The sequence below is a fragment of the Aricia agestis genome, chromosome 20 (genome assembly GCF_905147365.1).
Source record: "Aricia agestis chromosome 20, ilAriAges1.1, whole genome shotgun sequence".
NCBI lineage: Eukaryota > Metazoa > Arthropoda > Insecta > Lepidoptera > Lycaenidae > Aricia > Aricia agestis.
This window is the reverse complement of record NC_056425.1, coordinates 13,307,639-13,335,580: the sequence shown is the minus strand read 5'-3', so window position 1 is coordinate 13,335,580 and position 27,942 is coordinate 13,307,639. Positions and strand designations below refer to the sequence as shown.

At 39.9% G+C, this 27,942-nt stretch overlaps 1 protein-coding gene across 1 annotated transcript; it reads left to right on the top strand.

Annotated features, from left to right (window-relative positions):
* Window positions 1–245: 245 nt before the first annotated feature.
* LOC121737104 (cartilage oligomeric matrix protein) lies at window positions 246–27,942 on the top strand. Its single transcript, XM_042128658.1, has 22 exons — window positions 246–466; window positions 1,270–1,356; window positions 12,316–12,474; window positions 13,000–13,190; window positions 14,685–14,997; window positions 15,357–15,503; window positions 17,455–17,571; window positions 18,273–18,389; window positions 18,748–18,867; window positions 19,139–19,327; window positions 19,754–19,980; window positions 20,308–20,460; window positions 20,918–21,124; window positions 21,308–21,476; window positions 21,792–21,969; window positions 22,675–22,850; window positions 23,223–23,328; window positions 23,616–23,825; window positions 24,322–24,505; window positions 26,427–26,531; window positions 27,084–27,216; window positions 27,777–27,942. The coding sequence occupies exons 2-22, from the start codon at window positions 1,275–1,277 to the stop codon at window positions 27,860–27,862; spliced, it is 3,369 nt and encodes a 1,122-aa protein (XP_041984592.1). The 5' UTR covers window positions 246–466; window positions 1,270–1,274; the 3' UTR covers window positions 27,863–27,942.

The following is a 27,942-nucleotide window of genomic DNA, read 5'->3' as shown; positions in this document are numbered from 1 at the left end:
TTGCTAACGTCTTGTACTGTAATATGTATGAAATTAAAGTCATTTTGAAAATTTTATAATGCAAACACAATAAAATGTAAAACGTGTGAAGAATTCAATAATTTAAAAATTATTTTAATCGATAGTTACAACTTACACTAGCTCGCTACACAACCTTAGCCAATTTTGACACTTGATACTGACAGATATGTCTTTCCTCTATGACACTGACAATGACAAACAAAATGGCGACAGTACATCGATTTTAAAGCTAGATATTGCAATCCTGCATTGAACTTTGAGCTACTATGAAATAGATTATGATTATAAACGAAACGAGTCGAGAATCGAGGCTGAGAGTAGTGTGTGGTAAAGTAAAGTCGAGAATGCGCGTACACGCTGCGCACGCGCGCCTCTTGAGCTATTGAATTCGAGCTCCGCGCGGGAAATAAAATAGTTGTGATAAATTGTAACCTTTAGATTCTGGGTAAATATTATTTTTTAATTATAATTATATTATTTAAAAAAAATACACTTTCTAATAGGTATACTTACTTTGTAATTTAAATAAATTTTTGCACTTTGGCGAAAAACCAAAACATTTAAAATGTTGTAGGTTTCACTTCGAGTAAATTATAAATTTATTCATTTTGGGCAAGAATTAGGGCCTGTTTCACCAATTTCTGATAAAGTGCCGAATAGGCTATTCCCAACTTTTTTGACAGATTCTCCATACTTGAACTGTCAAGTTAATTGGTGGATAGCTTTTCATCACTTATCAGGAAGTGGTGAAACAGACCCTTAAACATTTTTCTAGTCTTTAACTAATGCCAATTTTGTTAAGTTTTGTGGTTACTCCAAGTCCCCTTAGATAATAATAGAAACCTTTACGCTAACGCTAATCCGTATTTCTGTCTTAGTCCGAAACGTTAGAAAACTGGCTTATAAATAAGTGACTCCGTTTATCTATCAGCTGTCTGTAACATATTCACGCTTAAGCTACCTACTGTACCAATTGAGTCTCGACTCTCGAGTAAGGATAGATAAGATTCACGGAAAAACATTATCCTCCAACTAATTGTCAGTGAAATTCTACCTAGATACTTAGGGCCTGTTTCACCACTTCCTGATAAAATGCCGGATAGGCTATCCAAAATTTTTTTGACAGATTCTCCATACTCTATCTATCAAGTAGTAGGTGGTGGATAGCCTCTCCGGCACTTATCAGGAAGTGGTGAAATAGGCCCTTAAAATTTAAATGTAGTCGATAATATTTATCGATTATTCCAGGCAATATGGCTTCCCGAGCCATATGGCTACAGGCTGGTGTGCTGCTCCTCGCCGCATCCCTTTCTCACACCCTCACGTATGATGAAGGTAAGTCCTTTTTAAAAGTCTCCAAAAGGTTATTCCTTTTTAGGGTTCCGTACCCCAAGGGTATAAACGGGACCCTATGACTAAGACTTCGTTGTCTGTCTGTCCGTCTGTCTGTCTGTTCGTCTGTCTGTCTCCAGGCTGTATCTCAAAAAACGGTATAGCTAGACTTCTGAAATTTTCACAGATTGGGTATTTCTGTTGCCACTTTAACATAAAATACTAAAAACAAAATACAATTAATATTTAAGGGGGCTCCCATACAACAAACGTTATGCTCGATTTAAACAATGGTAACAAGTAGACACTTGAAATTTTCATAAAATCCTTTACTGTATCTTTTTTTTTTAATTCGTCACTGCCCCGAACGAAACTAATTGGTGACCCCTGGTTTAGAGCAAAGAGAATATTATAATCACTACGTTTTAGTTTAGAGTTTAGACATAAAAGGACTTTACTAAGGGTGGGGAAATACGAATAATATTGTGCTATTCGAATTTCCCCGTCAATATATTTTATCATTGTGTTAGGTACCAACCTAGCCCAACAAATAAACGCTAAAATTAATTTTAAATAACTTTGTACAGTACCTTTGGGCTTTGAGGACCTTTGAGGAACTCATTAAAAGTTCTGTATAAGATGAATAGTTAGATGCTTGAAACATTCAAATTTCAAACTATAGCATTTCGCACATCACAAGTTGAAAATCTTTCAGTCGTATCATTATTTAGAACTCGGTTCTATTTATGTAAACTCTGTTGCAACCCCAGTTCTACATTTCCACTAATGACCACGCAAATAGTTCTTTCCACAGAAAATCAGATACTTAATCATTTACAATTTTTCTTTTCACCAGACTGTACAGTGTACCTACAGTGCTTATATTTTATCTAGGTACTCGTTATAATTGTAGCAGACAAGGGGTTTTGCGATAGAACAGTTCTAAATTCTTCCCTCTATCTCAGTAGGTTCGTTTTGTTATTTAGGCGATCTATCGTCAGCTGTCCAGTGACGGATTAACGGCCGTTCCCAATATTTGATCTATCTCTGGTTTTGCTCTACTAGAGATAGGAATAGCTCACATTACACATATATTTTATGTCAATTGTGAGCTATTCCTATCTCTAGTAGGGCAAAACCAGAGATAGATCAAATATTAGGAACGGCTGTAAGTCTACTTGATATCCTAAGCAATCCATGCCTGTGTACCCCCCCCCCTCCCCTTATCCGTATGTAAACTAAAAACAGGTTACAGGTTTTTGGAGACGTGAGACGTGATGCCCTAGGCAATTGCTTAATTCGATTAAGAGCTCACCTGACTCTAAAAATCAAACATCGTCCTTCTCTCTTCACACTCACAACCCGTCTTTCATATGTCAGGTGAAAAAGCACGGCGCGGAATATCCCCGAGATAGTTTTACTTGAATAAAAGACGAACTATAATGATTATGAAAAAAGTGTTTTGAGCAAATTTAGGTTTTATCAATACCTTTTTAGATATTAAAAAATATTAAAGAAAAGACAGCAAACTTCGAAGATCCAAGCAAAAATGTGTCTAAAACAAGGTTTTTTGTAAAAAAGAAACTATCGAGCATTTTTTGAGTAATCGTGTTTTTGTCTTGAGCATTTAATCTTTATGAACTGAAGTTACTTGTGTCAAAAAATCAGTTTTCTAGACCTTACAGATTTTGAGATCTAGGTTAATGTATGTAGTCAAGATAGGGTCATATGGGCTCCTATGGGTTAATACGTCACTGACGAAGACCAGAGATTAGAGATATCTTTATTCTGTATAATAGCTTAACCCTAGCTTAGTGGCTAGGAGTTAATTAATAAGTTATAGTTAGGTTATATGTATTATAGTAAGTCGAAGGACTAGTCCTAGTAAAACTCGAGAAAGGCTGAACCGATTTGGCTAATTTTAGTTTTAGAATATTCGTGAAAGTCCAGGGAAGGTTTTATTGGTATTAGGAGGAAAATGATACCGAGTTCACCGGCTCATCCAGTCAATACTAAAGGCATATTGAGTTTCATATTCAAAATGATCTAATACAAACTGACTTTAGGTTGTCCTTCACATAATTCGGCTTTATTGCAGTGATAATCAATTATGAAGGTCTGTAAGACACCGAATAGCCGTATCTAATGTATTCATCACACTTATTTTGCTACTTGTATCCAACTGGATACAATAACAGGTTGCTATACCTAGAAGGTTCCTAATAATATTTTTTATTATTATTATTATTATAATCCGCCGAATCTCCCTTGGAACTGCACCTAGAAGATATAAACAATAGTTACAATAGACCGTACACTTTTCTGACATTCCCTTGAAACGTAAAATTATTCCAACAAGTTATTATATTATGTAAACGACAAAAAGCACATGTTTTTTTTGTTTGGGATTATAATTGTAGAGCCAATCTGCTGTCTGCATAAAGAAAGTATGCAAGGATGAATCAAAGATGAATCAATCTTATATACTTTGTTCGGTGACCTCACTGGGTCAAGACCATCACCATTTTCGGAGAGTAAGCTCATAATTTCTTGATACGATCACACTTAAGTTATCCTCAAATGTGGCAACAAAATGTATGAGATACAATCGTATAAATACGGGGAGATATTTTGTCTGTATGTCATGAGTCTACATTGAATATAATATTATTGTATTCCGAAACTTTTAAACCAATTTTAATAAGAATTAACTACCTGCAAATATTTCAACATAATATCTGACAGGCAGTAAAAACCTGGAATATGTTTTGTCCTTGTCAAATCCGTTAAAAGGGACTTGACCGACAAGGGCCGACTCTTCTATTCCAGCAAACCTTATAATTTGTAAATCTTTTGTGATAGATGGGCCATGTATACAAAGAGACAAAAAAGTAAGAAACCAATACAATTATTGATAGATTTTAAGGATATGACAGAAACTCGTTAAACCTTGATAAACATTAAACACACATTGTCGCAATTATTACATCTAGGAAATAAATATTGGTCGTTAATAGATTTAGTCGATAGGTATCGAATTAAATGTCTAGGTTCTATAAAGGTCTTATTAATTGTAATTACGTAAGTAAAAACATCAGTGACTTTGACAGAGTTCGGTCCAAAAACTTTGAAGTATAAGTATATAATATTAAAACACAATTTCTTGCAATATTACAGTTTTACAATGTACTTTATTTAAGATGTACAATACTTGGTAGTTGGTACATTATTTTGATAAATCGCGTAGGGTTCAGCCTGCGTTTGCAATGTAAGCGTAAAAATGTACCTATCTAATTATTTACGACATCACATTAGAAACCCCAACAATAACAGTATTTCGCCACTATTTAATTAATGTTATATTATACTTATAAACCTTCCTCTTGAATCACTCTATCTATTAAAGAAAACCGCATCAAAATCCGTTGCGTAGTTTTAAAGATTAAAGGGAACAAAAGGACATGAGGAAAAAAAAGGCGACTTTGTTTTATAATATTATGTAGTGATTAAAAACAGCCTGTGTTTATTAGTTCAAAGCCTATAAGCATAGATAATACATATATATACTGAGACGCTACTACCAGCGGGGCTAAAATGGTCGCTTTGAAGAATGATATTATGAATCATGTTATGATTCATTCTTTTAATATCGCAAAATGCCAGTCTGCCTTCAATTCATATTATGTAATTCGTACTAATTTGACATTTGTCAGTTTGACAGTTTTGACCATTCATTTGCTGAATTGATTGAGAGGAATTGCTAAATGTGACCATTTTAGCCCCGCTGGCCAAATAAAATGCGTTGAGATATTTTTTCGTAAAAAGTAGAGAACATTACACTCTCAAAAAGTAAAAACTTTCGCCATTTATACTAATTTTGTTTGTATAGTAGTAGGAAATGCGAAAAAGGCGAACTATCGGTGAAGTGCACATGAAGGTTCAAACTGCAATCTATCACACAGGCGGCTGTTGATGACGTTACTTCCTCCTCCCACGGTAACCGACATTCTATAAACCAATAACCTCGTTATAATATAGAAAGGGACAGAATTATAAAGTCCACGCGGACGAAGTCGCAGGCAACAGCCTGCGACTTCGTCCGCGTGGACTTTTTAGTTTATAGTTATTAGAATCAGGCGTTATTTTGCTGAAATCCATAGCTTAAAATTTCACGGGAATATTGCTAAAAATAATAACAAACTAAACTTTAGTTTATAGTTGTTCCCGTACATCAATTGAGTCGTTTACGCGCAAATCAGAAAAGTATATTGTGTGGGAACCGCACATTTTTCCTTGCCCAGGTTCAACTTAGTATCTCCAATCTCCATGCCAAATTTCATCAAAATAGATTAAATAGTTTAGGCGAGTATCATAAAAGTTTATTGTGCGGGAACCGTATATTTTCCGGGATAAAAAGTATCCCTTGTCCTTTCCCGAGACTGAAAGTATTGCCATAGGTACCAAATTTCATCAAACTATATTGAATAGTTTACGCGCAAATCATAAAAGTATATTGTGCAGTAACCGTACATTTTTTCGGGACTCAAAGTATCTTTATACCAAATTTCAGCAAAATGGGTCCAGCCGTTTACGCGTGATGTCGTGACCACGCGAAATATAACGTTCCGCGCAGCTTCGCCCGCGTAAATTAGATATTTCACAGACAAATTAGTCCACAAAAAATAGCCTATGATCCTTCACGTGGTCTACTTCTTATCTGTGCCAAATAACAGTATAATTGCTCCAGTAGTTCGTGAGATAAGCCCTAACAAATAATTTCTTCATTTTTTCCACATTTTCCACTATTTCTTCGCTCCTATTACTTTGAGCGTAATAAAATATAACCTATAGCCTTCCTCGATAAATGCGCTATCTAACACTGAAAGACTTTTTCAAATGGGACCAGTAGTTCCTGAGATTAGCGCGTTCAAATAAGCCCTTTCAAATAATTTCCCCCATTTTTTACACATTTTCCTCTATTTCTTCGCTCCCATTAGTTTTAGCGTGATAAAATATAGCCTACAGCCTTTCTCGATAAATGGGCTATCTAACACTGAAAGAAGTTTTTAAATTGGACCAGTGGTTCCTGAGATTAGTGCGTTCAAATAAGCCATTTCAAATAATTTCTCTAATTTTTTCCACACTTTCCTCTATTTCTTCACTCCTATTAGTTTTACCGCGATAAAATATAGCCTATAGCCTTTCTCGATAAATAGACTATCTAATACTGAAAGAATTTTTCAAATCGGACCAGTAGTTCCTGAGATTAGCGCGTTCAAAACAAACAAACAAACTCTTCCCAATTATAATATTATAATATTAGTATAGATAAGAAACAAAAAGTTAACTTATCCATACTTTACTTTTGCTAATAGGAATTAGTTATATTAAAGTCACTTGCAGGAGGAATACTTTTATTTTTAATATCCTATACTTCCATACTAATGTTATAATTGCGAAAATGTGTTTGTTTATCATTCCACCTATGTCTGTTTAACCCGTTACTACATAATACTCAAGCCGCGAAACCTTTTATGATGAAATTTTCTACGGAGATACTTTAAGGCCGGTATAAATAGTCAGTACTTAAGATGCATCTCGGTCTCAAGACGCAATTCGGCTCTATGATTGGTCCAAATTTTGACAGCCAACCAATCACAGGGCCTAAACCGGGTCTTGAGACCGAGATGCATCTTGAGTACTGACTATTTATACCGGCCTTAGTCTCAGAAAAGGATATACTTAACATGATTTTATCCCAGAAAAATATACGGTTCTCTTGCGATAAATGGACATCGGTGCAACACGTCATGTGCCTTTATTCTGTCTGTTAGTTGTTACCTCTTCACGCCCAAATCGCTTTTGTTGCACTTTGGCATGGCACCTCCACCTTGAGTCCCAGGAAAGGACATTGGATACGGTATAAACGAATTTTGGCGCAACGGAGTTGCGGGCATCATACTAGATGATAATGATACGATATTAAAAAATGTATTTTATTGTGTTTAGCATAGTCACACCTCCAATTTACCTACTACAACTAACGAAGATACATCGGGACAATCGAATCTCTGTATTGTACATGTAATGATGTGAAGTCAGAGCGATGAGGTCAGCGGTGTAACAAGGCAAGAGGTTATCCGCTATTATCACTATATTTTACAAGATCTAGCGATAGCAAACGTACAATTCCTGTGGGTTTTTACGGCCTTGGAGGTCATAGTGATTCAATTCAATAAAAATTATAATCGAATACAATTTTTATTTAGTTCTTATCGAAATTGAGACTGCAACCCCTTTTCGAAGGTTCCAACTTCCAAAGTGTACAATCCGATTACGCCTACTTTTTAAAATTCACCCTACAAGAGCTATAGCTCTAATTTTCTTCTTATAGATAATGAGCTTTTTTGGCCGCGGCTTCGCTCGCGTTAGCAAGTATTATTATATACAAACTTTCATCCCCTATTTTGACCCCTTGGGGTTGGAATTTATCAAAATCCTTTCTTAGCGGATGCCTACGTCATATCATCTACCTGCATGCCAAATTTCAGCCCGATCCGTCCAGTGGTTTTGGCTGTGCGTTGATAGATCACCATGTCAGTCAGTCACCTTTGAGTTTTATATATATAGATTATATGATTGGTAGAGTTATATATAGTTTAGTAGCTTCTTTTATTACTTAGTGGTGGTCTAGTAACCACAGAGGCAGAAATGGACTTCCAAGCTGCTTAAATGCTCCATAACAACAACATAAACTGGCGCCATGGTGACACAATGAACGCGTTAACAATAAAATCAAGGGTCCATACAAACAAATTTAGGCTCTCTATATTAGGTAAGACGACAAGCCCACGCACATGGTCGAAGCCTGCCATGATTCTTTGTTAGGTGCCCATTCATATAAATTATCATTATTATAGTAGCTGACCCGGCTTGCCCTGTCGGGATATCAAAATACCTACCTGATGATACTAAACCAGATTGTTGCCAGCAGAGTGTTGCAGAGTGCCAGATAGATGAGGAGTGGTTCTTTCTCACCTATCAGGAACAACGGTTGTGTTTAAAAGGTTTTAATATAATATATAATATACCACCTTTCCTTAAGAAGTTTTAGAGAGAGGTGAATGCCTCGAATTAGGGTATATAGATTGTAGAGTCAGTTTGGTATATATATGGAATCTGAGCAATCTTGACCGGGCCAGTAAGTGGTCTAATTACGTAATTTAGTAACGTCTTCTTATTCTGTGAGTAGACTAGGTTTTTCTAGCAAGGTAATTGTTATTTTTGTATAGTTATTATACAAAATCAATGCAGGTTACAACTCATATAATGACTTGTATCCAACCACTGTGTTCGTAAAAAAAAAATGCCGCGTTTTCGCACGTCCCGCTTATTTTTAAACGTGGAACTTTATTCCTAGCTGTAAACGCCATTAAAACGGGGTCAGACAGGAAGACCATTTATGGACTCTGGATGCTTTTGCTCCTTACCGTTACCTCTTCTCTGATCGGCGCGGGCGCACACGTCATTTTTCTTTTTATACGCCCCGGCATTTGATCGCAAAAAGTTGACAAGTTTGTATAGTTTGTAGGCGAAAGATACTCAACATAATATACATGTACTTATCGACTGTATATTGAGATTCATAAACACACAGTTAAACTTAGTTCATTATTAGATATTATGTACTCCTCTGTACCTCTATAATTTTTATTATTTGGTTATTTGCGCTCTACTTTTAAACGCCATAGGTAAGATTTTTATCCCGAAAAAAAAAACAACTCTTGGTATAAAATAAGTTACGAGTTACTTATTTCCAAAGTTTTGTCGCTTGTCGCTAAGTACTAACTTTATAGTTTACTTACTTTATACTTTATTTTAGATGACGCCCACAACTCCTTTGCGCCAAAAATCGTTAATTGCGCAAGAACCGTACATTTTTCCGGTATAAAAAGTATCCTTATTTTCCTTTCCCGAGGCTCAAAGTATATCAATACCAAATTTCAGCAAAATTGGTTCAGCGGTTTGGGCGTGAAGTGGTAACAGACAGACAGACAGATTTTTTTCTTTCGCATTTATAATATTAGTATAGAAGTATAGATTCAAGTGAAAATCGACCTACCTGTACATTCTAATAGTGAACCACCTGAAATATTTAGGAATTTAGGAGAAAGTACGAAATATAGCTTAAGTTTTCAAACGAAAGTTGGAAAAGACAATATTTTAACGTATTTTTCGTACCATCTATCTTTTGCCACGTATCCACACAGTAATGTCCGGCTAATGACATAGGATACAAAACGACTGTAACCCCAGCGCGACTATTTCCAGCGACAGTCAGGAATAACTCGCGCACGACGGTTTTGTGTCAACCGTATCAACTTTACTGATGACAAGTTTAACATAAAGTTTGCAGTCGAAGAATGTAAAATTTCTGTACGACGTACTTACAAAATATTAAGTAAAAACGTATCTTCTATTAGCTCTTTCCCTCTATGTAGGGTCGCTCTCCTAGTACATTTGCGCCAAGAAATTCTATTTTGTGTTAGGAAATTTATTTACAACTAAAGATTTGGTAATACTACATACGTGGCTGGGGGCTGCCTCTTAGCTTCTGGGTTACCCTCTTTTGTTGAGTTTGGTTACCCCTCCAGACCATTGACTTTTTCATTTCTGTAGTATGGAACTTTTGAAACGTAATTAAGTTTAAACGTATCAATCTCGATAAAGATTAAATAACGTGGGAGAGCCATGCTTCGGCACGAATGGGCCGGCTCGACCGGATAAATACCACGTTCTCACAGAAAACCGGCGTGAAACAGCGCTTGCGCTGTGTTTCGCCGAGTGAGTGAGTTTACCGGAGGCCCAATCCCCTAACCCCTACCCTATTCCCTTCCCTATCCCCAACTATTCCCTTCCCTTCCCTTCCCTACCCTCCCCTATTACCCTATTCCCTCTTAAAAGGCCGGCAACGCACTTGCAGCTCTTCTGATGCTGCGAGTGTCCATGGGCGACGGAAGTTGCTTTCCATCAGGTGACCCGTTTGCTCGTTTGCCTCCTTATTTCATAAAATAAAAATAAAAAACCGCCCGTTTATGCAGGTATGGATAATGATAGTACGGACTATAGTCAAAAATGTGGCAATTTTATGCTCGTGTCAAAGAGGAGAGTGGACAGTAATGTTTGGTTTCTGAGGCTTTTAGACGCTAGTTTATATTTTCAGAGTTGTTAATGTTAATAATATTGATGAATGATGACATTTTTAATTATAGGTTAATCAAACACGCTACAGGGATTGTATGCGACGAATAACGATGGTGCATGAGAACTGCAGGTGGCGCCAATTCGAAACTCATGCATGACTGCATGAACTCCACCATGCAGGAGCCAGGAACTATAGTACAGACTATAGTTCCTGCATGGTTCTTATTGAATTATTAAACTTCTATCTAAAAACTTAGAAATCGGGAAATAGACGCACAAGCGTAAAGTTAATATTTTCTTAGGTATAAGATACCATCTGTTGAACCCAGTGAAGAAATAGCCATAGGTCACTAACACACTAGTTTAGTGGACAGATAAGAGGACTCTGACACACTGAACCGAGATCAACATACTAAATTCTAGTTGGGCTGATAAAAAACTAAAAGCAGTAAGTACAGGCTAAGTTACTTCTAGTTTTAATTGGTCGCAGGTTCAAATTCATCTATTTAGAGACTCTCTTTAACGTTCTTGTAATAAAAGTTATAGTATTAGTACATCGTAATCCATACCTATCCATATATAAATTCGAAAGTGTGTCTGTCTGTCTGTTATTTCTTCACATGTAAACCGCTGAACCGATTTTGCTGAAATACCTTAAGTCTCGTGAAAGGACATAATATACTTTTCATCTCGGGAAAATGTACGATTCCTGTGCGCGGTGCGAATATGTAATTAACTTTGGCGCAACGGAATTGCGGGCACCAACTAGTTGCTTATATAGCCACTGTATGTGCTAAAATCCCACAGTGGCTATATAAGCAACTAGTTGGTAAATAAAATAAAAAAGCTAGGTATAAAAGCATCAAAATGGCAAGGCAATGCTCGCTCACTAATATCATAAAGAACATAAAGGAGTTCAAATTTTATTGACTTACAGACGACCTCCGAAATAATGCTTTCTGATTATTAGATTTGGTTGTGTCCAGCCACTAGACGCTGGCCACTCAAAGCACTTGAGTGCAATTGGACAGACAGACAATATAATTTATTATTACTCAATAAGATGTATAAGGCTTTTAATACTTCTAGGATCTAGTCAATTTGCTAAAGTAAGCAGTACTATTCGCCACTTTAATCTGTTATGACTTATAATGTGATAAAAACTCATCAGTTTAAATAGAAGTCTTTGTAAAAACTATGTACTTACTTACTAAATTATTGTGTGATGTATGTAAAATAATTATATGTAAGTATCTCTTTCTTACGCGGTTAAAATGTTTTGATTTTATGAATTGAAGACGCAATTGGATGAAGTAGGTAACTAACAATTTGAGTTTTTTAATGTATAAATGGAAGCTTTTAAAGACCGGGAAAATAATTTTAAATAAAAAACTTGCGAGGTGTCTAGGGACACCCGGATGGGACAAATTTATAAAAAAAAGAAAAAAAAAAAGAGTTAAAGACAGAAAGAGAAACACGCGCTACCGCACGGCTTACAACTATAGCATTTTTGCTCTAGTTGTAATAATATACCGACACTTTTGTGTCATGTCGTTACAACTTTTTCCGTCTTCCTACCTCATCGTCGTCGTCCCTCTTTCGTAACGCGCAATAAGGAACTTCGTTCCATCTGTCGTCTTCATGTATTGCCAGATATATTAGCAAGATGGTAAAATGCCCGGCCTATACAATCACCCAGAACAACATTATCAATTTTTCGTGCTAAACCTGAAAGTCTCTTCTCTCTTTTACTTCCAGAAGCAACCAACGATGCCATAGCAGCCTCAGCTGGTGGCACCGAGGTGGCCATCACTCTCCGAGGGCCGCGCGGAGGCCAGGGTCGGGAGGAGATTCTCCACGTCAAGGACACCAGCGACCATGTTGTCTCCATGTTCTACAACAGCAAGAATAATAAGGGTGAGGATTTTGAATCTACTTCAGAAAAGGTAGGAAGATTTACTTGAAAATTGTTCAATGGTTTTTACTATATGATTATGACAATTAGACTATATGGCTGTACAGCATGGTATACTACTCCTCATGGGCGTACCCAGGTTCTGGGCCAGGGGGGGGGGGGGGGGGCAAATCAGATTTTTCATAAGCTAGGTGTTTATAAATAATAAAAAATTTATAATTTTTAGTTGTAAAAATATTGTATTGCAAACAAATGGCAAAAATTCGTTCTTAATTATTTTTAATGATAAAAGTACTAGATAATATACTGAGTAGGAACGTCAACATGATCCAGGGGGGGGCAGCTGCCCCCCCCCCCCCCCTTCCCCCCACCCCCTCGGTACGCCCATGCTACTCCTATACCACTAGCTTGGGCTCAAATACGGCAGGTTTAACTTCACTCTGGCTGTACATAAGTCCAGCAGTAGACCAGTATAGGCTGGTTAGATAGATTAGAGAAGTAAATACTAGACTTGTAACTTGTTCCAGTATTCCTGGAGAGCCTCAACGGTGGTCACCTCAAGTCAGTCTCGTGGGTTGTGAGCCACCACACCCACCTGGTGCTGGTGGTTACCCACAACCGCGTGAGGTTGCACGATGGCTGCAAGCCGTTGCGTTGGCACACGCTGTCAGGGAAACACGATGTGCTGAAGATGCTGGCTAGTAGGAAGATTAAATTGGTGAGTGAGTCTGAGAACTTTAGCTCAACTTTAGCTGTATTTTTTGTCTCTTAAGCGGCTTATCTACGTTGGTCCTTAAGGGGCGGGGGGGACTTTTAGTATGTTTACCTCATCCTGAACCTGGAGAAATTGCTAAGGTTCCAGCTCTCACACCCTACACCTTATTTTGAAATATTCTTTGAGTGAACTATTAATTGCCCATGATTGACAATTTATTGTGCAAGCCATAGATAGTTTCGTAGTCATGATAGTAATCATGCTTATCTCTCTTAAAATCACTCCCTACATATAAAAGCCATGATTACACTTACCGAGTAGAGTGGTGAGTCAGTGCTCTCGGCCAATTTGATTCGCCGAGAGCCGAAGGTACCGAGTGGTAGGTGTAATGCAGCCCATATAGTTAAGATAACGTTTGTCGGGTCAGCAAGTAATACACCTAGCTGATAATATTATAGTGTGCAGTAAATCTGCTCGGGCCGCGTCCCCCAGGTGCGGTGAAAACGATTTATATGTTCGGCCGGGATCGATACCAACTGCCCAGTTATTGCCACTTAAAACACACGAAAAACTGAAATAAAGGCGCGAGAAGTTGTAGGATACGTATGTACTTTTTACGTAGCAAAGATTTAGGCGAGAGTTAGACAAACTATGCTTTGAAAATTGCCGCCTATTACCATAATATTATGATTTATTCAACCCGAACATTATACTAGTTTTCTACACAGTACACTACTAATATATTATATTCTGTGACAGTACACCGTAACCATTCAAACGGAATCCGAAACTTTTAAGGCGCTACGGCCTACGATATGCTAATGATTTGCGCTACTAATAAGTTACAAAATATACATACTAGTAAAATGTTGGATATTATATAGATTGCTAAAACTATTACCCTTTATGCCTTGCATAATTTGGATAAAAGTCGGGCTGTTTCACCATTTACTAGTAAGAGCCGAATAGAGCCATCCACAACTTTTTTGACAGATTCTCCATACTCCATACTCTCATATCTGTCAAGTTAAGTAGGTATAGTAGATTGCCTATCCGACACTTATCAGGTAGTGGTGAAACAGGTCCTTAGAGACTGTCCACACGGCGCCTTGCGTCAGCGTTGCGTCGACGCAGCGCTGCCGTTGCGTTTTAAATAAATAAATAAAATAAAATATCTTTTTATTCAAAATAGGTATCATGAATACAATTTTTGAATGTTGTAGAAAGAACGAAGAAACTAAGATGCCTACCACCGTTTCGGGAACTATCCCGGCGAGAACCGGCGTAAAAAACTAGCGTTGTTTTACATATAAATAACCAAGGTGTTCATACGGCGCGCTACGTCGTCGCAACGCACACATAACGGACAGCAGCCCCCGAGACGAAGCGGGAGGGGGTGTTGACGATAAGACTGCTGCGTAATAACGCTGCGATGACGCAGCTCCCGTGTGGTCAGGCTCTTACTCTGTTTTTTTTAACCCAATTTTTTCAACACAGTATCACGAAGAAAACGCCTCCATCGAAGTCTACGACAGCGAACGCGCCGCTCTCGACTCCATCAAGTGTTACGAAGAGATGCATCCATCTGTTGTCTCCGTGGACTCCGACGTGGAGGAAGTGAGAGACTTCATCAAGAAGGAGGAGAAGATTAAAAATGAGGAGAGAGAGATTACGAAGAAGAGAGAGATGGAGGAGAGTGAGATGCAGGGAGACGACTACAGGATGAACTATATAGATCCGAATATAAGGCCGCAGACGACGACGCCGCAGCGAGGAGACGTGCCGGCTGTTGATATTGAATCTTGTGATGGTAACGTTTTGATTATTTTGTTATAGGTTGTACTAATAGTTCTACTAAATAAAAACGAATAACTAGATAGGAAATTTTAAGTATAATTTTTTGAAGTCGGTTTTATTTTTTTAATATACAACTTGTTAATCTTTGAGTACGGTAAACACCTAACTGCATTTCGACATACTTACCCAGTGACACTCATACAGTAAATACAAATCTAAATCTATCTAAATTTTATCAAGCAGTTTTGGTCGCAGAAACAGACAGACAATTATATTATATACAGTATATATCCATAAATTGTCGAAATACCTACAATCCTCTTTTAACTTTACCGTCTATAATTTACAATTTAAATAACTTTTCTTCTACAGACGAAGTGATCCGCCAGCTCAAACTACTGCGTCAAACGGTGGAACTGCTGCGTCGGGAGCTTGGAGACCAGAAGAACGCTCTGCTGGCCTGCTGCAACAGGCCCGCGCCGCAGCCCGAGAGATGCTCTTCCTCATCATGCTACCCTGGTTATTGATTACTTAACATAGGTTTATGAAAAAGCTAGGTTATAGAAGCCTCTTGCTAATGGATATATTTACCACAGACCAGTTATACTAATTAGTTGCATGGTTATATACACTGCGTATGTAAATACGCAGCGTATAAACATTCAAGGTCCGTTGTCTTTTCTATCATTACTTTTATAATATTATGCCAGACCAGTAAAGGGGGTTTTAGGATTTAAGGAGATTTGACGATTTAACTCAAACTTAAAATTGCGTAAGGGTTATTATTTTTGACAGGTACTTAATAATTGTAATACTTACGGAAATCTATGTGAGAATTCCCTTTATTTGTAGTATTGAATCGGCGTGTACAAAAAAGATACTTTATTAGTTTTAAGTGCAAGTTACCTTAGTATTGACAATAGAGTATGTAGTGTGATTGTGTGCAGGACGTTTTTTTTTACGCAAAGAGAGTAAAGTGCGTTAAAACAACGCACGCGTTTTCTTAATTAATCTTTTTTTTTAATTCATTTTGATCTAAAATATGTTATGGTTAGTATTGGTAGCTTCGAAAACATTGAATAAGATATGAAGTTTTAAATTAGTTTAAACTTTGTGTACAAAAAACGTCGTGTGTTAAGGCAAAGGTAAATCAAGCAATGTGTGGGTTTAGAATAAATGTGTCAGATAATACCGCGTTTTATTTGTCCCCCGCCCGTGTTCATGGCAGAGTTTCGCCCACCGTTGCTTGATCTACCGCCTTAACGGGAGCTAGCTAGATATGACGAAACTCTGGCATGAATATAAATTATATTATAAGTTTGAAGGTACAATCATTCATCATGTATGTGCAGAGCAAGGCCACATTGTTTAACAGGGTCGCGGTTTTACAAACATTTATTTTTATTACTAGATGACGCCCGCAATTCCGTTGGGCCAAAATTCGTTTATTGCACGGGAACCGTATATTTTTCCGGGATAAAAAAAAAGTATCCTGTGTCCTTTCCCGGGACTCAAAGTATCTACATACTTTGAGCCCCGGGAAATTCAGTTCAGCGGTTTGGGTGTGAAGAGGTAACAGACAGATAGACAGACATACTTTCACCTTATAAATTAGTATGGATATGAGGACGCGGCATTTTGATGGAACAACAGGACAAGATTGGGAGGATGAAAGTTGGGTTGCGCCGCCACTGTCTTGTATTGTGTTGTCGCACTTCGTTGCAACGCAGCATACAATGCGATATTCCGGCAACGCATCGCACCGCAAAGATATTGAGCAATGTGGCTTCGCTCTTAAAAATACAAAAGAAAAAAAAGTAGAGATTGATAGAGTTATTTCATCATTGCCACTGTAGATTTTGTTCGTTTCTTAAATTTTTTTCTTTTAAAAGTGGAGGCAATTAATCGTTATTCATAAAAAAGGTAAACGATGCCTATAATTATGATAGTATTTTTATGAGAAGGCGCTGCTCACCTCTCCTAACCTACGCCTACGGTTATTTGAGAAATATAAATGTTTAATTAAGTATTCGACTCCTACATATAGGTACAAAGTATAATTTGAAAGTATAAGTAATAATAGAGTAATGTTTCAAATCTTTTTGGTTTCTTTAAATAAATATCATAGGAATTAATATCAGAACCGCGACTTTCTTTTAAAAAATTCTTCTTAATTTTTCTTGTGCTTCTGGTATTATACAGCCTTTGTGCCTTGGGTCCAATGAACAATATTTATAATTGCTTATCATTGCGCATAGTTGAGACATCTTGCCTTTCCCGGTGGCAATCATGAAATATTATAGTTCATCATGGTCGTAGGAGTTAAAGGCACCATTAGAATAAGTTTTAAGCCTCCAATCTCATAATATAAGGCCAGGCTTTCCACTAAGACCAGGGTTTCCGCTAAGGTCAGGCTTTCACTAAAGCCAGGCTTTCCACCGAGGTCGGGATCTAAATAAATCCACAACAGGTGTGGAGTGCCGCAACACGGCAGGTGGACCGGAGTGCGGGAGCTGTCCTCACGGCATGGAGGGTGATGGTAGACGCTGCAGACCCAAACTGTGCAACACCAGGCCTTGCTCACAAGGTAACTACTTCCTAATTCCTATTTCTTCAATTTGCAATTAAAGTTATTCGTTATATGTCTTCAAGATAGCATCAGCATCGTTGGGCATCCCTGAATAATTAATTGGTTTCCTTTGACGATGTTGACGTACCTGACCATGTAAAAATAACTGTATTTAAATTTATATAAAAAGTGTTTTATTTCTGAATTTTAAAACATATATTTTCAGAAAGTTCTATACTAACAGGTTGTTCGAGTGAACCCTAACAACCTGTTATATATTATGTCTACTACCAGTTCGGGGACTAACCCTGCGAGAAGTACCGGCGTAAGAAACTCGCAACAGATGATCGTTCAGGATATCTAAATGTCCTAAATGATCATAATGGCTAATGCATTTGCTTTGGAGTAAGTTACAATTGTGTAGTCTTTCAAAACATAACAGAAACATAATAATTGCTTTTTATCGAAAGCTCCAAGACAGACATAGTAGGTACCATCGAGGAAGTTGATTCCTATGCAATTGACAGACCGTTATTTGGTCGAATATGTCAATTCAATGTTAATTGTGATCTGTCAGCTGATCTGTCAGCTGGGTTTGACGTAACGCAACCAAACTACGTAGGTCCCCGATTTGCATAGGAATCAACTTCTCTGATAGTACATTTAAAAATAATAATATCACGTGTCAGAAGTTCTTACAACAACTTGACTGTCTCCAGCGGAGTACTGCATAGACACAGCAGAGGGTTACCGCTGCCAGCGCTGCCCGGGCAGACAGACCAGCGACGGCCAGACCTGTCAAACCGCTTGCTCCTCCAACCCTTGTTTCGGCGGACGTAAGTATCTTATGGACACAGATTGATCGATTTAGGAGGCTTAAGTAGCACATAGGAGGCGTAATCATACGACAAGGTATTCAGAAGATGCATGAGTGATAGGAATTCATGGTCTCTAGGACCTAGGTCCTAGACCATGAATTCCTATCAAAGAAGTCAATGCCCGCTAGCCCATCATTCTCAGGACGATTTCGTATCTTGCGACAGCTATGCAACAGGAGTTGGATCATAGCAGATATTGCACAACATCTACTGTCTTTAAATAATTTTGTATGCACAACGCGTGACCGCTCTCTGTCTGATAGGTCCCTAAGCTTGCGTTGTTGTGCAGAACTGAATCTAATAGCTCTTTCTGCAGGTGTGCAGTGTCAGGATATGCCGGACGGGCGGTTCCGGTGTGGCGCGTGTCCGGCCGGCTTCACCGGTAACGGACAGGACTGCGAGCGCATCTCGTGCAGACACACCTCCTGCTATCAAGGTCAGTGTAATGCAGCTTAGGAGGATCCTAGCAAATCATTGTCAAATTAAGCTCAGAAGGATCCTTGCGATACATTGCTGAATTCTCAATAGTGAATGGCAGAGGTAAGGTATGATATTTCTGAATATTAAGTAGTCTCGATGCCTCATTTGATGATCATCTGAAACACTTACGAGACGGCATTTACTAATTCAAGGGAACAGAGGGAACAGTGTTACAGTAATTTTTATTTTCTACCCTGCACATGTCTTATTTTCCCTAATATTTCCAGGAGTTCAATGTCAAGAGACCTCGGCTGGTCCCCGATGCGGATCCTGCCCCAATGGCTTCCGAGGCGATGGTCGACGGTGCCAACACATCTGCGAGACCAACTCGCCGTGTGGCAACCGTCGCTGCTCGCCCAGCGCCAGCAGCCCCTTCTACGAGTGCGAGGGCTGCCCTGAGGGATATGAGTGGAATGGTATGAGTATTGTTAGCCAGTTTATTTGTTGAAGGATATGTATGGAATGGTAAGACTATGGTTACGAGTCAAAATGTAGTAAATATTGAAAGAGGAATTAAGTGGAGTGACTAAAATGGTATATACGCCGATCACAGATGCATTATTACAAACGTTTAAATGTGTCTTTGTAACCTTGTGCATGAAGAATAAATAAATAAATATAGTCATCTAAGGAACAATCTGTGAAAAATTCAGATTTCTAGCTAGTGCAGTTGTTGAGATGCAGCCTGGGGACAGACAGACGGACGACTCACAGACATCGAAGTCGTGGTAATAGGGTTCCATTTTTACCGGCCTTATTGGATATGTATACAGCCCTTAAAAGACGCACTTAAGACTGGAGCCTACTTAAGAAGATACTGCTTAACATAAAGTAAATTCCAGGTTACTCGTGCGTGGACATGGACGAGTGTGACCTCGTGCGTCCGTGCGACGAGCTGGTGTCGTGCCGTAACGTGGAGGGCGGGTTCGAGTGCGGGCCGTGCCCCCCGGGGTACAGCGGCGAGGCGTGGCGCGGGGCCGGCCGGGCGCAGCGCCAGAGATGCCGGGATATCGACGAGTGCGAACGACCGAATATCTGCCCGAGGAACAGGCTCTGTGTTAATACACCCGTGAGTCTTACTGGTCTTTTAATGGTGACGTCTCCTACACTTAACGTTGTCAGAATTTGAGAACTTGATAAAGATTAAGTGTGCTGTGCTTATGCACAGCCTTGTAATGCCTGAAGACCGTTTCTGACATATTGAATTCCTGTAATAACTTTAGCAGACGAATTTAAGCCATCTTGAAAAACCTATCAAAAGGTTAAGTAAGTCGAATTGATTTTATGTATGTGGGTTTATTTCCAGACGCAATTCGTTCCCAGTTCTGCAGCTGAACTCACCAATGTCTCTTTCTTATACGTATGTGTAAATTGATTTATATTTTCTCTTCTCCAGGGCTCCTACACGTGCGTGCCGTGCGGCGGGCACTACTACGTGAACACGTCGCGGCCCTGCATCGACTCCGACTCGCTGCTCAAGCGCTGCGACCCCGAGCGCTGCCGCCGGTACAACGCCGTGTGCGGGTACGGTCAGCGATGCGTTTGCGCGGTGAGTACCCCATATCCTATACTCCATAGGTCACAATATTATGCCTCACGTAGGGCTGAAAGCAGCATGTCAATAAGATACTGAAGTAGTACTCCCACAAGTACAATCTAGGAAATTAATTCCTAGGCAGTTGACAGACCAACGTCATTTGGTCGGATCATGTTAATTTACGGCCGTTCCCAATATTCAATCTATCTCTGGTTTGACATACAACCGATCGCAGCTAACATTGAATTGACATAAAAAAATATGTCTCTAATGTCTAATGTGAGCTATTCCTATCTCTAGTAGGGCAAAAGCAGAGATAGATCAAATATTGGGAACGGCCGTTAATGTTCATTGTAATCTGCTGGCTGGTAGGTCCAAACTACGTAGGTCCCCCATCTGCTTAGGAATCAACTTCTCTGATAGTACATTATTAAGGTCTACGTATTATTAAGGGGTGCATATTCCGCAGCCGGGCTGGGCAGGCAATGGCACCGTATGCGGTCCCGACACGGACATGGACGGATATCCGGACGACCAGCTGCCCTGCAACGAGAGGAGATGCTCCGCTGACAACTGCCCCCACGTCTCCAACTCTGGACAGGAAGATGCTGATGGGGACGGCATTGGTGACTCCTGTGATCCGGATGCCGATGGCGATGGGATTCCTAATATACCGGTAGGTTTCAGATTTACTACTTCCAATAAGCCATAGGTTTATTGAAAGTAGTAAATCGCGCTTTCTGAATCTTTGTGACATTTCAAATGTGCGATTCCATTGCATACTCAGGTGGCAAAGTGTAGATTTGATGCATCCACATTATGCTACACAACATGACAAAGACCATGTCCATGTCCTTAGGACAACTGCCCACTAATCGCCAACCCTGACCAACTGGACCGCGACGAGGACCGCAGCGACAAACGCGGCGACGCCTGCGACAACTGCCCCTCGCGGTTCAACCCCGGCCAGGAGGACGCTGACCGTGACGGCATGGGCGACGCCTGTGATCCCGATATGGATAATGATGGTGAGTTCAGTAGATGACGACGTCGAGTTGAGTAACAACGATGGTTAGTTCAGTAACAGTGACACCATCAGCAAATTCTTTTTATTAAGAACGTAATCCCCGTTACCCCCTAAATGAAAAGAATTTGAAATCTAATATTGGTGAGTGTGAGATAGGGAGAGCATCCCAACGAGCTTATATAACTTGACGTTTTGAATCACTGGATTGCAACGCTAGTGAATCCTGCTGCTTTAAACACAATTTAAACCAGTCAAACATACAGTCAACAACTGCTACTGTATTAAAGCCTACTGTATTACCTCCTCTATCCTCTAGGTATACCCAACGAGGAGGACAACTGCCCCCGCAACTACAACCCGCAGCAGGAGGACGCGGACGGCGACGGCGCCGGCGACGCGTGCGACAACTGCCCGCGCGTGCGCAACGCCGGCCAGGACGACGCCGACCGCGACGGCGTGGGCGACGCCTGCGACAGCGACGTCGACCGCGATCAGTGAGTTGTTACACTTTAAACAGAGTAGACAGAAGTTACTTAGTTCTGTTTACTCTGCTTTAACTATACGCGTATCATGACATAATGACACCAGCCTTTTTTGGCGCAAGGATTGATTTCAAAAGGTTTGCTAATAAAAGTTTTATCAAAAACGGCTCTTTGAGATAGGGTATTTTAATTATCAAGTACGTACACCTTTGAAGTCAATTTTATCTTTTTTAAATGCTACAAACCTGATGATGCCTCATGCCTAAGCACATGTTCCATTGAAAGTGGACACTCGCAATTACAAGTGAGTTGCACACCAGATGTAAGTTTATTGGATATTGCCCAGAGAAATTGTCTCCGTCGAATTCCGACTCGAACTATCCATAATGGATCAGGCTCAATTCTTAACCAACCAGCATGATTAGTTTAATAAAGTGGAATAATTCCTAGTTTCTGAGTTTTTTTAATCGGAGTTTATCTTTTTACTATTGCTTTTGATTGGCTAGCTTCAAAAAATTAATACCAACAACGCTAGTGAAAAAAAAAATATCCACAGACGAATATATCACCTCCTCGTTTTTTGGAAGTCGGTTAAAAAGTAAACTCCTCTCAAGATACCTCAGAAACCGGGCACACAGAAGTGCAAGAAAAGTGTATAATTAGGTACTATAACCAACGAGGGTTCTCCGCTGATTACCTACCATCACGTTTTTTTAGGGACGGCATCCAAGACGGCATAGACAATTGCCCGAACCTTGCGAACAGCGACCAGCAGGACGTCGACAGCGACGGCCGCGGCGACGCCTGCGACGACGACATCGATGGAGACAACATACCCAACCTTGAAGACAACTGCCCGCTGGTGTATAATCCCAACCAGCTGGACTCCAACGGTGAGATTAGAGATCTTTGTTACATTAGCATACTGTATAGATACCGGCAATAGGGCAGTCTGCATAGGCTGGCAACGCACATCAACTCTTCTGATGTTACGAGTATCCATGGGCGACGGTAGTTGCTTCCCAACAAGTGAAGTTCCCAACAATTTGCTCGTTTATGTAATTTTATAAAAAAATACCTTTCTTGAAGTTTATGTGACAAATTCTATGTGTTGCCACTTGCCTGCAACCTTGTGTGGTTCATTTGATTAGGCATAAAGGGGTAACAGAAAGATAGTCAGACACACTTTGTCATAGTTTATAATATTAATTAAGAATTTTTACTGATAATACTTATAAAGTATTAATTGGTTTTCACATGTTTAGGTGACGGTGAAGGCGACGTGTGCGACAACGACTTCGATGGCGACAACGTGACCAACGCGCTCGACAACTGCCCCAACAACTCAAAGATATTCCGTACTGACTTCAGGTACTGTATGACTAATGGTTCCATAGTGAAACGTTGGCCAGTTTCTTAAAACTTAGCTATGTCGGAGTAATTTAATGGTACCTAATTTTTCGCACAGTATAGAAGAGCACTCTTTCTCTTTTAACCCAAGTTGGACTGGTAAGTTGGCTAAACAAACCTTTCAATGCCAGCAAGGAACGATCCCAGGAGAACCTAGGAACCAAGCTCTGAAACACTACTGAGAAAACGCTCACTAGTGTATGGAAACCTCCCATGTTATATCATCTATCATCAAACCATTATTCCAGGAACTACATGACTGTCCGCCTGGACCCCGAAGGTGATTCCCAGCAGGACCCCAACTGGGAGATCGCGAACGAGGGCGCCGAGATCCTGCAGACGCTCAACTCCGACCCCGGGTTAGCTGTTGGCTTCGACAGCTTCGGCGGCGTGGACTTCGAGGGTACGCTGTTCGTGGATACCCAGATAGATGATGATTACGTTGGGTTTATATTCGGGTGAGTTATGTTTGATGATGAAAGTATGAAATATGAGTAAATAATTTTTTACACTTAATTCAATTTTGGCGTTGAGCGTGGCGACTGAATCAAAAAAATCCGTAACGAAAATAAACCTAACATCCTCCATTCCGACCGGGACAGCGATGCGGCGTTGAAAGCCATGCATCGTCTAACGTCGTTTCAGTTCGGCAGACTTCGGCACGGTGTTTGTGTGCGAGCGATTAGACGTATGCGAATTATAATTGCATAAGTTGATAAAAATGCTATGTAATAGATTTACCGCGGCAGCCCCCGAGTGCCATACGTATTTTTTATTATTTTTTAATTCTCCTCGTAAGTTTTTTGTAGTTTGGCACATGAGCTGATTGATTTTGAGGGAGATGGAGAACCCACGTTATTTGGTCGGTTACGTTGTTAGTCGTGAATCGTGACTCTGCCTATGAATCAAGTTCCCTGATCCAAAATAAGCATATCCCTAATTCTCTTCCCCCAGGTACCAGAACAACAAGCGGTTCTACGTGGTGATGTGGAAGAAGGAGTTGCAGACGTACTGGCAGACGACGCCGTTCCGAGCGGTAGCTGACCCTGGGATACAACTCAAGCTGGTCAACTCCAAGACCGGCCCAGGCAAGATACTGAGGAACGCTCTGTGGCACTCCAACACGACGCAGGATGAGGTAGGCAATAGATGAGTCGCAGTCGAATCCAGGCATACAATTATAAGAAACACATTTAACCTAGCACTGGATGGATCGCAGATGCGTTGCCAATAAACTCCTACACCGGTTTCGGTGACGGTGGCCGGTTTCATTGAAACAATGTCAGTTATGCAGGAGTAATTTTATAGTGTCCAAGTGTGTGCGCAGTACACAAGAGCACTTTATATGTATCCTTTACTCTCATAACCCAGTGGGACGGATGACCGACACGACTGGGGAAAGATCAGGCGCAGGAACAACTTTTTAAATGCTTATACTTATTGTTTCTTTTAAATTTAAATTTGTGTAACTGCATTTTTTAAGTTTAAGCAGTAAATTCAATTGTCTAACAAACAAAATATAAAATATTGTTTACTCTATTACAAATTTTTATTTATAACTTCGCCTGATAAAATTCTGCCCAACTGGCGATATTTTTATAAAGTGTGGGGTAGTTTTATCAGGGGCAAGTGTGTAAATATCCCGCTGTCGCCTGTCGCCGCGCCGCGATGTATGGCCGCGACGTGCCGCTACATCGCCGTAGAGTAGCGAGTAGAAGGGGCATTTTAAATTAGGATAAAATACTAGTAGTAAGAAGAAAAATATGGAAGAAACTAAAAATTGCCTTATCGCCACTCTATAAATTTCTCCCTTAGGGATCGTTTAAAAATGATAGTATAATAATTTAGTAAACATTAATTGACACTAGCTAGGCCTATGGTAGAGTAAAGAGTTGCGGTAGGTTGATTCATGATTGTTTCCGGAACTAAGCGGGGAGTGGAGCATCATGGGGTTTTAGTGGGTAGACCGTACTGGGGAGTGTCACATACCACGGACAATGTCCCCAATCCGCCGGGGATGCGCAGAGCATTTCCCCATACAAAAAAGGGCTACCGAGTGAGGCTGCCTTTCCACCAGCGCTGAGCGGAGCTGTGTTGCGAGGAATGTGTTTTTGAGAACCAATAGAATGGCTTCATTGACATGACTTTGCCATGACATCGTTCAGCGCGGCGATGCTATTGGTTTTCAAAAACACATTCCTCGCCACACAGCTCCGCTTAGCACTGGTGGAAACGCAGCCTTATGCTAGTAGCTAGTAGAGATGAAATCTTCGCTCCAATTTTTTAACCGACTTCCAAAAAACGAGGAGGTTATATGTTCGGCTGTGGAATTTTTTTTTTTACTAAGCGAAACATGTTTGGAAATATTTTATCTTACAGTTTTACGTTATTTTTGGCTTTGCCAATCTTATAGAGGCGATAAATGCCTTACATCAAAAAATACCTGCATTATACACAATATTTAAATTTCCCTTAGTGGTGCTTCTGTTTTTATCTTATCATTGTCCTTCGTTAAATAACAGTAGCATTACACCCGCCGTGTTAATGAGCGTTGCGCTTTTTGTGCAGCTCTCTCGAGAGCGAATTTCAAGCGCGGATGCTGTAAACTATCTGTCTTAATTACTGCTATGACGTTACAGCGACAGTTGGAAATAAAAGTGAAATAGGTCATTTTAATTTGGCGCATGTGTACTTTTAGATAAATTTATACATAGACAAATGGAGGACTTACGTTGTTTGGTATTGCAATGTCATGACTCATGATCAGCCAACAGATCAAGATTAATATTGTCTTGACCAAAAATCTAAGGTTGTGTAAAATTTCTCTGAATTTATAATAACTACCAATCACGTGACACCGTTTCGTCGCTGATCTAATATAATAAGATTGACTACCGCGCTTACTCTCCAACCCGTCAGAGTCCCGAAAATAGGATATTTGCCAAGCGATCTTTAAGTTGTACGCCTCCTATATTTCTTCACCACCGCCACCACCATTCAACAAAACACATAATACACAAAATATATAAAAATAACTTAGAAATTGTAAATTTTCCCAGGTGTCCCTGCTATGGAAGGACCCGCGCAACGTGGGATGGCGCGAGAAGACCGCCTACCGCTGGCGGCTGCTGCACAGACCGCGCATCGGACTCATACGACTCAAGGTCAGATACTACTAATTATGCAGGAGTAATTTTATAGTGCCCAAGAGTGTGCGCAGTACACAAGAGCACTTTATATGTATCCTTTACTCTCATAACCCAGTGGGACGGATGACCGACACGACTGGGGAAAGATCAGGCGCAGGAACAACTTTTTAAATGCCCCTACCTATTCCTTCACTCTCATATCAGGACAGACATTTTACATTCGACGCATGGATCATCGTACAATGTCAGAAAAACACGTTTCTAACGCATCCAACCCACGGCCTCCGAGTCAAGACTCAAGAGCCACGCTCTACACCAGTGTTTTCCAACCTTTTTCATCCACGGACCCCATAAAGTAGGAACTCAAGCACACGGACCCCCTTAATAAAATAAATAAAAAAACAGATTATGTATGATATGACACCGCAGACCCTGAAACATCGGAACCCCGCGGGGTCCACGGACCACAGGTTGGAAAATAATGTGCTAAAATTTTAGGCACTGGACCACGGAGGCGTTGTATGTAATATTAAAACTACAAGTAGATATTATTATTATATTCCCCAGGTGTACGAGAACAACCGCCTGGTGGCGGACTCGGGTAACGTGTACGACCTGACGCTGAAGGGCGGCCGGCTCGGCGTGTTCTGCTTCTCGCAGGAGATGATCATCTGGTCCAACCTGGTCTACAGGTGTAACGGTGAGTTGTTGAGAAGTGGAAGAATCGGTAACCACTGGAGTAAGGGCTCCAACCTACGAATAATAAAAACTAGCTCCAACACAAAAATTATATAAATAAAAAAAGTATACACCCAAAGAGAAAGTATGGCATATTCATTATTCAACCAAGGCAATATTATTTGGGTTTTTGGAAGTTTTAACCAAGAGGGAATTAATGGAGAGGACGTAACAAATTACGACTGGCGCTTCTTAATTTGTGTTGAGAGAGTGCGCTTGGCAAGTTTGTGAATGTGCACATCACTACTATCTTATATTTCTCTATGATGTGAACACAATTTCAGATATAGAATAAACTTATGTGATTAATCGCATTTCGCAACTGTCAACGGTGGCATTATAATTTTTGTACTGGCATCTCGATTTAATCCTCAGACTGTCACTTATATTTCCCGAAAGATTTTCTGGATTTCCCTCACGTTATTTATTACATTGTTACTATAGTTCATTCGTTCAATAGACGAATTCGAGTAATTAGAATCGAACCCCTGACATCTAAACAACCATATCTCTGTATTTCAGACAAAATCCCAACAAACATAGTCCCGGAGCTGCCGCCGCGGCTGCACAAGAAGGTGGACGTCGACCACGACTTCGTCTACGTGTGACGGATCTTAGACTATACTAATATCACTAATTACTCGTTGTAAGATAAATATACAATATAACATACGTTTTAATAACTGTT